The sequence below is a fragment of the Spermophilus citellus genome, assembly GCF_964194105.1.
Source record: "Spermophilus citellus genome assembly, chromosome: 12".
In the NCBI taxonomy this organism is placed as follows: domain Eukaryota; kingdom Metazoa; phylum Chordata; class Mammalia; order Rodentia; family Sciuridae; genus Spermophilus; species Spermophilus citellus.
Window position 1 is genome coordinate 5,565,168 of NC_138198.1, and position 12,382 is coordinate 5,577,549.

General features: G+C 53.8%; 3 protein-coding genes across 3 annotated transcripts in view; all 3 read right to left on the reverse strand.

The window, feature by feature from the left end:
* Positions 1 to 3,658, reverse strand: part of LOC308631963 (arf-GAP with SH3 domain, ANK repeat and PH domain-containing protein 1-like) — a 67,155-nt gene extending 63,497 nt beyond the window's left edge. The window contains exons 1-2 of the mRNA XM_081263512.1: positions 2,826 to 3,658; positions 1,086 to 1,306 (exon numbers count right to left, since the gene is read on the reverse strand). The gene's annotated coding sequence lies outside the window, so the exon portion shown is untranslated. The remainder of the gene's footprint in view (positions 1 to 1,085; positions 1,307 to 2,825) is intronic.
* Positions 1,112 to 9,086, reverse strand: LOC308632097 (obscurin-like; the record flags this gene model as incomplete). The annotated part of the gene is made up of 8 exons (XM_081263770.1): positions 8,952 to 9,086; positions 8,182 to 8,415; positions 7,829 to 8,095; positions 7,477 to 7,743; positions 6,236 to 6,508; positions 5,359 to 5,625; positions 4,728 to 5,188; positions 1,112 to 1,306 (listed from the first exon to the last, which is right to left on the reverse strand). Exons 1-8 carry the CDS (start codon positions 9,013 to 9,015, stop codon positions 1,112 to 1,114), a joined length of 2,028 nt encoding a protein of 675 aa, XP_081119896.1. The 5' UTR covers positions 9,016 to 9,086.
* Position 9,087: 1 nt separating this feature from the next.
* On the reverse strand, positions 9,088 to 12,165 carry LOC308632073 (obscurin-like; the record flags this gene model as incomplete). Its single annotated transcript, XM_081263717.1, has 8 exons — positions 11,994 to 12,165; positions 11,482 to 11,748; positions 11,189 to 11,301; positions 10,943 to 11,096; positions 10,597 to 10,758; positions 10,404 to 10,508; positions 9,502 to 9,768; positions 9,088 to 9,221 (listed from the first exon to the last, which is right to left on the reverse strand). Exons 1-8 carry the CDS (start codon positions 12,148 to 12,150, stop codon positions 9,088 to 9,090), a joined length of 1,359 nt encoding a protein of 452 aa, XP_081119843.1. The 5' UTR covers positions 12,151 to 12,165.
* Between the last annotated feature and the right edge of the window lie 217 nt (positions 12,166 to 12,382).

Consider the following 12,382-nt stretch of genomic DNA (forward strand, 5'->3'; position numbering starts at 1 on the left):
CTCCTGTGATATCTTGCTTCTCAATTGCCGGGCCTCCCTGATCCAAGCCAGCTGCCAGCATTGAGGGTTCCTTCTTCCCTTCAAGCACAAAAATGGAAGAGGCTTTGCTCCTGGAGCTGTAGGTCTCAACAAGATAGGATCCTCCATCTTGGCATGCTGTGGTTGTTGGGGGCTAAGGGTACAAAGTGCAACACACTGGCATTTACACCAGGACACCTGGATATTCAGCTTTTCAGTGGCAAGGTAGTTTTTAAGATGGGTGAGCTTAAAACATTGAATGGGACAGAGAGCAAAGTTACTGAGTACTCAGCTTGCACAACTTGATGACAAATGTCAGTGGAAAGACACTGTTTATTGGCAAAGGTAAAATAAAATTCAAAGTACCAGAAGAGATATAAAAAGAGCTTTGGGCAAGGTAAGCTTGTTTTAAATTACAGAAGTCACTGGTATACAAAACAATGAAACCCTACCAACCAGCTATGACCTATTGACTATGGTGAAAAAGTCACAAGTTTGCAGGAGACTCCTCATTGAGGAAAAAAAAGTGCTAAATGTTTTTCAGAACCTGGATTTCATATTTGCTATTTCAATATGCTTAATAACAAAAGGAAGTTTCTCTCTAACCAATGCCCACAATCAGTCACCATAAAATACTTCCTCCTCCATGTAATAACCCTACCTCACCCCCAGGTACAGGCCCTACATCCTTGAGGACACACATCCTTACTGGTGTGTGTCCCCAGGCTTGGCATTCTCTAACCTCTTCAAAGATCAATCAGCCAATGTCCAGACCCAAACTGCTACTCCTCAGCCAGTTGCCCCTGCACTGCCTCCCACTGCTTCCCCTCCCAGGACTCCCAGCCTAATCCCCACAAGAACCCTGTCCTGACAGGGTCCTGCATTCTATCAATTCCACTTTCTGGAAGCTCCCACTGCCTCCCACTTTCCTGCTGCTCACTAATACCTAGACACATATCCCAGGGCTTCCAGGCATCCAAAGCACTGTGGTACATGTAGAAGGCACGTGGTCCTCTCAGTAGCAATATTCAGGAGCACACTTCCCCATTATGTAGGCCACAACTAACCTCCAATGTGCGTCATTCCCCTGGAGTCAAGCAGAATCCAGATCGGGGGGCGCTCTTCCATCCTTAAGCACTGGTGATGGTGTCGGCCAAGTGGATGTTGAACCAGAGCCCACACTGCCTTTCTGCTCAACTGCAAACCAGTGCCTCCTAGCTTGCAGCAGGGTCTCCAAGTGTCTCCAATCCACTGATTCATGGTCAGCCTCAGATTCTCTCTCCAGCACCTGCAAGATCACACTGGGTTTGAGTGTGAGAACTGATGTTTCTAGGAGTCATTCCCTTAACATTGGAGCACCATTCTTCCCATTATACTTGGTGTCCCATCCCATCAACACAACCTGTCACACACAAAAATGGAATTTAGAGTGCAACCCTATCAGGAAATACTCTTCACAAGAAACCAGTTCACTGACTTGAGGTTCATAAAACTTCTACTCAGCAAGCAAGCCCTGAAAACTACCAGGCCAAGGATCAGAGGCAAGGGTGCTGCTATTTCCATACACTTCTAATACCAAACACAGTGTGTTACTAAGCATTCAGATAACAGGGATACATTTATCAAAACTGAGCACAAACAGATTGAGCTAAAATAACCATGTTAATATATTTAACTACCACGAATATGTACAACTCTGGTACATCTAAGTTTCTACTGGTCAAAATATAAACATCATTTACAAAAGAAGGAGAGAGAAAATAAGAACTTCACTCACACTCGACTTTTTTTTTTTTTTAGGTTTACATACAGAAGGAAACTGGAAGCAAGAAAGATAAGGAAAGGCAAGGCAATGTCCTCACCATTATTACAGTACTAACAGATCAAGGCTAAACTAAAACAATTCTAGATTCTTCCACCTAGAAAAGATACACACAAATCTCAATATATAGCTAATTTTTTTCACAACATATAATGCTTTTCTGTTCAGAGATATCTTGAAGGATCATACTGCAGTATCCTTTTTCTTTCCTACTGGAGAATGCCATGGTGCCCCTCAGGTTCAAAATACTTTTGAGTACTTAACTGCACATGTGTGAATTCTATTTGGACTAAAAGTCATCTCATCACACACTTCAAAAAAGGATCTACAGTGGTCTAAATGTCTGTATAGACATTGGGGACCATGTTAATAAACAACATTGGACAGCTACTCTGCTTATTGGGAAAGACCAAATAAAAGTCAAGAAAGAAGTACACAAAATGTTTCTGACAACATTAAGTTGTGCAAGGATGTGGAAAACTTTAGTATACAAAAGAGTGGACTGCTGCCATTCAGTTGAACTGGGACGAACGATCAGTGAAGAAGAAAATAACCACTCCTGAGACTAATCAGGTGAAGTATAGACCTGCACTAAAAACCTGCAAGTTCTTCTTCAGAGGAAACACAACCACTGTCAGCTCACGTTCTGAACCTTGACTTCAAATGACACCGCTTCAGGACACTTATTTATGTAAGAAATCTCTCCTTTATTCCAGTCCAAGTGTGCTTCCCACACCCTGAAGCCCTTCCAGTTCCCAAGCTTGGCATGCTATCACCTCTGAAAAGCTGCTGCCCCCAACAAACACCCAGCCTCCACTTCCTCTGCTCTGCACAGAACCCCTGAACAGGCTTCAATGGTCTCCCCTCCCCCATCTCCTTCTCACCCCAACCTTCCTCAGCAACACTGTGCTGGTCCCCTGGAACTTCTTTTGACAAAGAATGAAACACCTCCCACTCCCCCTGGTCACCCTAGAGTCTTCCCTACCTGCTGCTGGATGCCCTTCAAGGATGGGGTTGGGCTGGCAGGTGATGTCATCCAGGATGGTACAGAAGACTCCAGGTACCACAGGCCAGCCTCTTGGGAATGTAACCCTGCTTACATGAAGCAGAAAGTTTTTAATTCTCACTGAATTGAGATTAAATGTCATTTGTATTTACCTTGGCTCCCCATCCAGAATCTGCTAAAAGTTTACCTCCTGTTTTTCCATGAGCTCTTCTTGTCATCTACATCGTTCCTCTTCTATCCATAATAAAGTACATATGAAAAAAGGTTCATTTTCAGAAAAATTCAAAAGCTTGTACATTTCTTTAAATTAAAAGTTTTTTTAATCTATACTGTATATTTCATCATATGCTGGCCTGGTCAAGAATTATCCTTCCATATTTAGTACTTTAGAGCTAAGTTTTTAAACAGTGTGATAACAGAAAAGGGTGGGATGGTATTCCATGTACTTATATTTTTGTGAGTGTTTAAACATTTTAATAACAATATATTAAAAAATAAAAATAAGGACTGCTTCTGTGTAACAGTTGCCACCCTTATCAGGTGCACTGGTGTATACTTGTCACCTCATCTATTCAGTAGGCCGAGACAGAATATCTCAACTTTGAGGCAAGTTTCAACAACTTAATGAGAGATTGGAACAAAAATGTTTTTTAAAAATAAAAATATATAAGTTCAGTTGTTTGTTAAAGTGCCTCTGGATTCATTAAAAAATATCAACGAAAAAGGTGGGGAGGGGCTGGGGATGTGGCTCAAGCAGTAGCGCGCTCGCCTGGCATGTGTGTGGCCCGGGTTCGATCCTCAGCACCACATACCAACAAAGATGTTGTGTCCGCCGAGAACTAAAAAATAAATATTAAAAAATTCTCTCTCTCTCTCTCTCTCTCTCTCTCTCTCTCTCTCTCTTTCTGTCTCTCACTCTCACTCTCTCTTTAAAAAAAAGAAAAAGAAAAATATGGGGAGGACATCACCACTGGGAGCTGTCCTAGGTAGTTACTTCAACTTTCCTCCTGTGCACCCCATAGAGTTACACCCTCTCTTCCACACAGGTTTCTAAATTTTGGAGAGAAGCTGTGGCTAACTGATTAAGATGTGAACTGCTGTATAATGTTCCTTTAGATTTACAAAACCCAGAAGAAGGATGGGATATCAAAAGAAGAGTCAAATCCAGGTGGTAACCAGGATGCTTCTTTCAATATCTATTTTATTATTGCCCTTTCCCACATCATGAAGTTCTATTTTGTTTTTTGAGCTCATACAGACCTAGGATCATGTTTTTCTTATCAGTTCTATTTTTTGACTGTGGAGTTTTTGAGCATTGCAATGGGGATTTCACCTGTGAAAAGCTACAAGGCCTTTACTATTGCCTTATGTATTGTATGTTATGTGTGCACACTTATGTTTTGTGTTATATGTCTGTATGTACGTATGTCCATATATCATATATGAGGAGCGCTCATGAAAAAATGGATCAATAAGGCCCACCTGAGCCCCCGAGGTGCTGAAAGCCAGTGCTGAGGGCCATTGCCAAGTAGGAATGATGCATCGAAATTTCCTTGCCAGCGTACCCCATGTTAAATGGACTTGCCTTGGAATTTCGCTGTTGACATTGCATGTAAGGTGACCTTGCTCAAGGACCAGGGCGGATCCGGGTTTAGAGCTGATCAAGTATCCCGGTCCTTGGGTTTAGGGCGTTCCCGGTTTAAGACAAGTTTAAGGCGTTCCGGTTTAAGACAAGTTTAAGGCGTTCCGGTTTAAGACAATATGGGTTTTAGGGAAGTTGGAGGTTGAAGATTATTGCTGCTGGAAATAGGGCGTTCCTGCTACCTGAGCTCCCTCCCGTTGAGTTCTCGTGAGATTCAGAAGGTATTTTGGGAAAAAAGCCTCGTGGAGTAGGTGAATTGGGCGGCGGCAGAACTGGGATTGCCACAGAATGTGTGTAGAGGCCGGTGTGAGTTCAGGAATAAAGAATTGCTGTTTGAATCTACAAGGTGTGTGGTGGCTCGTGATTCTGTGCCCAGCCAAGACTGCGGCAAGCCAGGGCACACATGAGCACTGTGGCTGCACCAGCCACTCACCTTGCACCAGGAGCCGGGCCTGGGACTGGGCCTGCCCAATGTCACAGGTGTAGGTGTCACTGTCCGTCTTCTCCAGGGTGCGGATGGTGAGCCGCAGGGCCAAGCCCTCCTGGCTCAACATGTGCTTCCCCGAGGCCCGCAGTTCCTTGAGGCCCTTGCGCCATGTCACAGTGGATGCCGGGAGCTCCGTCTTGCACTCGAACACAGCTGTGCCCTTCTCTTCCACCTGCAGGTCAACCAGCTCCTCTGTAAACCTGTTGGCCTTTTCTGGGAGAGAAGACAGAAGAGGTGAGTGTAAAGCTTGCATACATCCCAGGCCAGCCTTGTCCCTCCTGCTGGCTGTGGAAGCAGAGCCCTGAGAGAGACCTCCCCTGCTCTGAGGCAGGGGTCCTGGGCATGCCAAGGGAGAGCTGCTGTGGGGCCGTGTGGGCACTCACCGTCCACACGGAGTCTGGCTGTGCTCTTAGAAGCGTCCGTCTCACACGTGTATGTGCCAGAGTCCTTGAGAGAGGCTCCATGGACGACCAGCACAGCCCGCGTGCCTTCGCGGAGCAGCTTGTACTTCTGACTCTCGCGGATGGCCTTCCCATCCTTCAGCCAGTGCACAGGGGTGCCTGCCCTCGACAGTTCACAAGTGAGCACCACGTCCTCCCCCAACGTGGCCTGCTGGTCTTCTAGGGGCTTCGTGATGTCCACTGGCCTCTCTGAAGGGAACAAAAGTGTCTACCCAGGAAGCACAGACATGCTCAGCCAGGGGCAGGGGCAGGGGTGGGCATTGGGAGTGTCCATTTCAAGACCAACACCACAGAGCCTAGACCCCAGGCCCCAGGAGCCTCCAACACTGACTTGCCAGGAGCCCTGGCCACCAGGGGAAAGCACCCAGCACAGCAGTGCTCAGGCCACTCCTGAGACCCAACACTGAGCCTGCAGTGTGCACCAGGCATGTACACCAAGAGCACAGGTCCAGACCGCTGGGAACCTCCCAGCCAAGCATAGACCCTGTGGCCCCGGCTCAAGAGTCGCGGGATGGTAGGGTAAGCCATGTGCATTAGGAACCCCAGCCAGGACAGCAGTCAGATTAAGACCCAAACCCTGGGCCTGGCCCAGGGACACTAGCTCAGAGTGACCCCCTCAGAGGGCCAGAATCTCTTCCAGGTCCAGCAGGTGCCTCTATGCCCCCACATCCTTTAAAGGAAAGCTCACTGAGGGCTGGGGTCAATCCCTCAACCACTCCTGACCACCTGGAGAGGGTCTCAGGCTCAGCAGCCTGGGGGCCTCTGGTGACAAGTCCCCAGCTGGGTTCATCACACTCACCTTTTACGACAAGTGAGGCCTTAGAGGTGAGACCCCGCACAGAGAAGACCACTTCCCCAGCATCGCTGAGCGCAGCTTCTTGGATGGTCAGGGTGTATTTGCGGCCCTGGCGTGCTGCCCGGAAGTGGCCAGAGCTGCCCACTGTCTTCCCACCAACAGTCCACATGGCCAGGTCGCCTGCACTCTCGTGGGACAGGACACACTCGAAGCTGCAGCTGTCCCCCTCCAGCACCTCCACCGTCTTCAGCCTCTTGGTGATGCCCACGTGCAGGTCTGCAAGCCACAGAGACTCCTCAGGCCAGAGCCAGACACCGGCAGCACTGCCCATGCAAGACCCCAGGCAGGGCTGGCCCCAGCAGGTGGGCTGGCCCCCAGGCCCAGGACCTATGCAGGGCACGATCACCAAATCATGATGCACCCTTGGCCTGGGGCTGGCCATGTCCTGGTGCCTGTGTAGCCAGTGGCTATGAGCTCCAAAGAAGGGGAAGCAAGGACCACCCACATTTCCCACCACTCACAAACCCCAAGGGAAAAAGGACAGGAGCCCCAGGAGAAAAGCCTTCAGACAGCATGAGCCCCACTCTGTGACAAACACTCCACCCCCCTCTCCTTTCCTGTCTCATCAGAAACCACCAAGGCCAACCTGGGCCAGCAGCCACAAGGTCAGTAAATTAGTGGGCCTGCCAACCACACACCCTGGAAACAGAATATGTTAGGGACTGAGCTCAGGATGACCAGACACTGAACCTGGATAGGGGGTGCTGGCCCTGCAGTTGGAACCCAACCCTGGCTGAAAAGGATGCACTCAAAAGACCCAAGAGTTCAGGGTCCAAGGTTGGGTCTGGCTCCTTAAGAAGGGAAGTGCATGTCATCTGTGTGCAGCTGCCCTCACTGCATGACCAGGCTTTGCCCTTGGCCAGGGAGCCCTTCCTAGGCAGGCCCTGCCCGGACCCTGAATTCTTGGTTTCTGCTCAGAAACCTGCTCCTGCAGCACAAAGCAATGTCTCTGCCGACCTCAGCCCCCAGTCATATCCAGAGAGTCTCCCATCCCCCTGCCTGTCCACTCTGGGACCTCTCAGGACCTCCGCAAGCACCAACCACAGTGGGAGCTCCCAACTTCTCCCGGCTCTGCAAAGCAACCCCGGGGTCTTGGAGAGCAGCATGGGCCTCTTGGGATGCAGGAAGACCACCATGTGCCGACCCTTCCCACACCCCACCTCGGCCAGCCCTTGGCCACGTACCATGCACGCTGACCTGGGCCCGGGTCTCCTCACTGCCCACATGGCAGGTGTACAGGCCAGCATCTTTGTGACTCAGGTCACGCACCACGAGGCCCCGTGTGCCTGCCGTGTGCAGGAAGTTGTACTTGTTGCTGGGACCAAGTTCCACGCCATCTTTGCGCCAAACCACATGGGCCTCGGGGTCTGACACTTCACACTGCAGGGCCAGCGTGCCACACTCCTCCACGGACACATCATCCAGTGCTTTCAGGAACACCACTGGCTTGGCTGCAGGGAAGATGGGGCTGGTGAAGGAAGCCTGATACCTGTCCGTGAACAGAGGGGACCCATAGACCCCACAAGCACAGCTCACCTCGGACAACCAGGCAGGCAGTAGTGGACACCTTGGGGGAGCTGGCGCGCACGGTGCCTGCATAAGCCCGCCGGACGCTCTTCAGCACTAGTGTGTGGCGGTGGCCCTCATGGCTGATCTCGTGGAAGCTGTCGTTGTACAGGGGTGTGCCGTTGATGGACCACTCCACCTCCTCATCCTCGCGGGACAGCTCGCACGAGAAGCACACCCGCTCCTCCTCGGTGGCCTCAGCATCCTGCAGCGGCTGCGTCACTGTCACATCCCGAGCTAGAAGGCACACACGGGGCCTTAATGCTGCCCACGGCCACAGCCCACCCCAGGCCCTCCCATGGCCTGCCCACCTCATGTCCTACCTTCCACAGTGACCTCAGCACTGCCAGCATCAGCAGGGGTGAGCCGGAGAATGCGCAGCTCTGCCATCTGGCCCTCCAGCGTCATCTTGTATTTGTCCGACGGGGCCAGTGGTGTGTTCTCCTTATACCACTGCACGGCCTTAGGGGCCGGCCTGAAGTCACAGGACAGGACCACCGACTGCAGCTCACGCCCGGCCTTGGGCTCCAGTGGCCGGGTCAGCACCACCGGGATGTCTATAGCGGGAATAAGGCAGGGCTGTGGGGCCACAGGACTGGGTGCCCTGGGTCTGAGCTATATTCTTCTGTAGTCTTCTACCCACACCACTGAGTCCATGTTCTGCCCTGCACATCATGACCTGCCCCTCCTCTCCTGCCCCACTCTGCTCCACATGCCCCTCCCTGTCCCCAAGATACCCCGCACCCCACACACCTACCCATGTATGCCCTGGCCCCACACATCCTGCCCTGCCCTGCCCCAGCGCTTGCACCCTGCTCTGCAGGCCTCTGACCACTGGTTCCCAACCCTGCACCAGCTCCAGCCAAAATCTCCCATGCCCTGATCCTTCCCCCAACAAACCACTGAGCTGTGTCCACCCACCACCCCGGGCCCAGGTACCACAAGCACCATGGTGTGCCCAGCCCTTACATACATCCTGCCCACCTTGTCCTGTGTATCCCCACACACCCCCACCTTGTGAGCCCAGGCCATAACTACCCACCATCTGAGCCATGCCCACTGGAGGCCCTAAGCCATGTCCACCTCAGCTTACCTGAGACAACCAGGCGGGCAGAGGAGCGGGACTTGCCAATGGTGAAGTGCACAGGCCCAGTCATAGTGGAGCAGGTCCTCCGCAGGGTCAGCCGGTGCACCGTTCCCTCCTGCTCCAGGCCCACATTCGCCCCTGCCTACAGCACAGTCTTGCCCAAAAGCCACTTGGGTGGCCTCACGGAGGGAATGGAAGTCTCACACTCGAACCAGGCAGGAGCAGGCTCCATCACGGTCACATCCTGCAGGCCCCGTATGATGGTGATGGACTGCTCTGTGGGAGAGGAGGTAGTCACGGTGGACCTGGAGGCTGGACCTGTCCACCCCCGCAGGCTCTGAGGTCCTTGCTGAACACAAACCTTCCCCACAGTGCGCTGACACCCCGAGTCTTCACACCCCCCAGGTTGCTCCTCCCTCTGCACCCACATCTTCCTGTGTCTACATCCAGCTGCCTGGATGTCCCCAGTCGGGCCACCTCCAGGACTTCCACCACAGATCTTGGGAACCACAGCCACCCCCAAGAACCTGAGAGCTGCCGCTGGCCTGGAACACACCTTCTACAAAGAACTGGGCACTGGTCTTGACATCGCCAGCATCGCATGTGTAAGAATCCTCGTCCTCTGGCTGCACGTCGTTGATGACCAGCTTGCGGTAGAGGCCATCGCTGACCATCTCATACGTGGGTCCAAGCTGCAGCTCCTTGCCACCCTTAAACCACCGCACCTGTGCACTGGCCCTGGACACCTGGCACTCGAGCACTCCGCGGTGCTTCTCCATGGCAATCTTGTCCCTCAGCGGGCGGAGGAGGGTCACTGGCAACTCTGCAGTGTGTGGCCAGTGGGTTCAGGGCCCAACCATGAGCACTTTGGCAACAGGCTCCCCCAGCAGGGCTGCTGAAGGACTGGATGCTGCCCCCAACAGCCTGTGCACTTACACCTGAGGCAGCAGGGGCCAGACTGTCCCCATCCAGGCTGGTCTAGGACCAGCTGTGTGCCACAGACCACTGGCACCATGGTCGTGCCCCCCACCACGCCTCACACATCACAGCTGATGTGTACCCTGAATGTGCATGTCCAGCTCCACACACCACAATCCCAGTGCCCAAGCCCCATCCCACATGCCCCCATCCTGCACTCACCCCCACCCACAACCTCAGACCCTCCCACCTCTCCTGCCCTGGCAGGCCACATCGCCACCTGCTGGAGTGCACACCCTCCTCTCCAGTGATGGCTGCAACCCAAGGAGGGAGAGTTCACTGAGACCCTGAGTCCTCACACCCCCCAGGTTGCTCCTCCCTCTTCGACAACATCTTCCTGTGAAAGATGTGACACTCCCGTTCCTCCTCCTAACCACTGCTGTCCCAGTCCCAGCAAGCGGTCTGGTCTGGGATGGCGGGGCTATCACATACCCCGTATACCCCCACACCCCAGTCCCCCCCTCTCCACACTCCACTCACCTTTCACTCGGAGGTGGGCTCGCGATTCTGCATTTTCTGCTACAAATTTGATCTCCCCTGCATCTTCTGCCAGGACCCTCCGGTAAATGAGAGTGTATGTCCTTCCTAGGGACAAAAGCCCCCAGCCCTGGAATGAAGGGAGCAGCCTGGGGGCGGGTCCACCCCACCTGCAGCCAGCCTGCCCCACAAGCACCTTCCTGGCAAATACGCACAGTGTCACTGGGCCGCAGCTTAATCCCCTCTCGGAACCACTGGCCAGGCACCTCGTCATGGGAGACTTCACAGGAGAAACTGGCACCTTCCTTCTCCATCACCTCCACGTCCTCCAGGGGCCGCACAATCTGGACACTTCGGCCTGAGGAGGGAGCAAGACCCAGCCATGCCTGCAGGTACAGTGGCCATCCTGGTGCTCCCACCCAGGGCTCCAGTTTGCTGAGAGCTAAGGGCACAGGCAGCCAAGCACCTGGCTGCAGGCTGCAGGTGCGCAAGGAGGTACTCACAACCCTAGGCCCTGCCCTTTCCACCTGTCCAAGCCTCACCTTGCACCTTCAGAGAAGCAGAGCTCTGAGCTTCACCAGTGTCACACACATAGATGCCCCGGTCGCCCATCTCACACCGGTAGATGATGAGGCTTCTGCAGGTACCCTGGGCCACTATGCCCATGGTCTTGCCTGACCGTAGCTCCACACCATCCTGTGGAACCAAGAGGCCTGGTCAGGCACTGGTGGAGGGCAGCTGCCACTGGTGAGAGGCAGGGAGGGCATAAAGGAGTGGGAGAGAAGCACCTTCAGCCAGCGCACATCAACGTTGGGACGGGAAAGCTCACACTCCAGGGTCACCTTCTCTTTCTGGGTAGCCACCATGTCCTGCAGTGGGCGGCTGAAGCTCACAGGCAGCTCTGGGAAGACAGGAGGAAGGTGATCAATGGTCTAGAAGGTGCTTTCCAGGCAGGTGATAGGGAGTTCTAGCTGTCTCAAGTCACACATCCTGGTCCTCAATGTCCCCATTGCCTCCCAGGCCACCTTGGGGAAGGACGCAGGCCTCTCTGGAGTAGGTCCTGCTACCTCCACCCACTCACCAGTGACCACCAGCCGGGCAGACGTGTGCACGCCCTCTGCCTTGAAGGCCACTAGCCCACTGTCCTGTGGCTGCAGCTCCAAGAGTGTGAGAATGTGCGTGGCCCCGTGCGCAGCCACATGGCACCCAGGCCCTGGCTGCAGCCGCAGTCCGTCACGTGTCCAGGTACCCTCCACTTCGCCATGCGACAGCTCCACCTCCATAGTAGCTGTGCCCTGTTCTCTCACCTCCACTGCCTGCAAGCCCCGAACCAACCGGACCTGGCGCACTGTGGAGATGCAGGAGAGGCGCCAGTGGTCCGCTGTACCCAGAGCCCTGCCCTTCCACCAGCCAGCATTGGGACCCCAGGGTAGGCACCGCCAGCTTCCCCAGGAGGTGCCAGAGGTGAGCAGAGGCCAGCGGCCATCGACCCACACCCCAGGACCTGCCCCTCCGGAGAAGGTGGCGCCCAGCCCCTCCCGACACCCCGCCTCTCCCGACACCCCAGGCCCCAGCCAGCACAGCGACACTCACTTTCCACAGTGAGCTTGGCCTGGGTCTTGTCGTCTGGTGTCTCGCAGCCAAAAAAGCCGCGGTCAGTGAAGCCCACGCTGCGCAGCACCAGGCGATGGCGTGTGCCCTCCGCCTGGATCTCCACATTCTCCCCCGGCACCAAGACTGCGGCGTGCATTTTCAGTTGATGGTTTTTCTTTTAATCTAGGTGCTCTCTTTACATATGCAAGCTTTTCTGTCCCCCACAGGATGGTTGTAGACTCCCTCTGTGTGTTGCGTGGCTTGGATGTGCTGTCCCCCAACACTCCCGTGCCTTAAGCTGGTTCCTGTGTGCAGTGTGGAGGTCATGGGACTCTTTGGAGGGGACCCAGTGGAAGCTGATGAGCTCAGGGCTTCACCCTCTTGTGTGA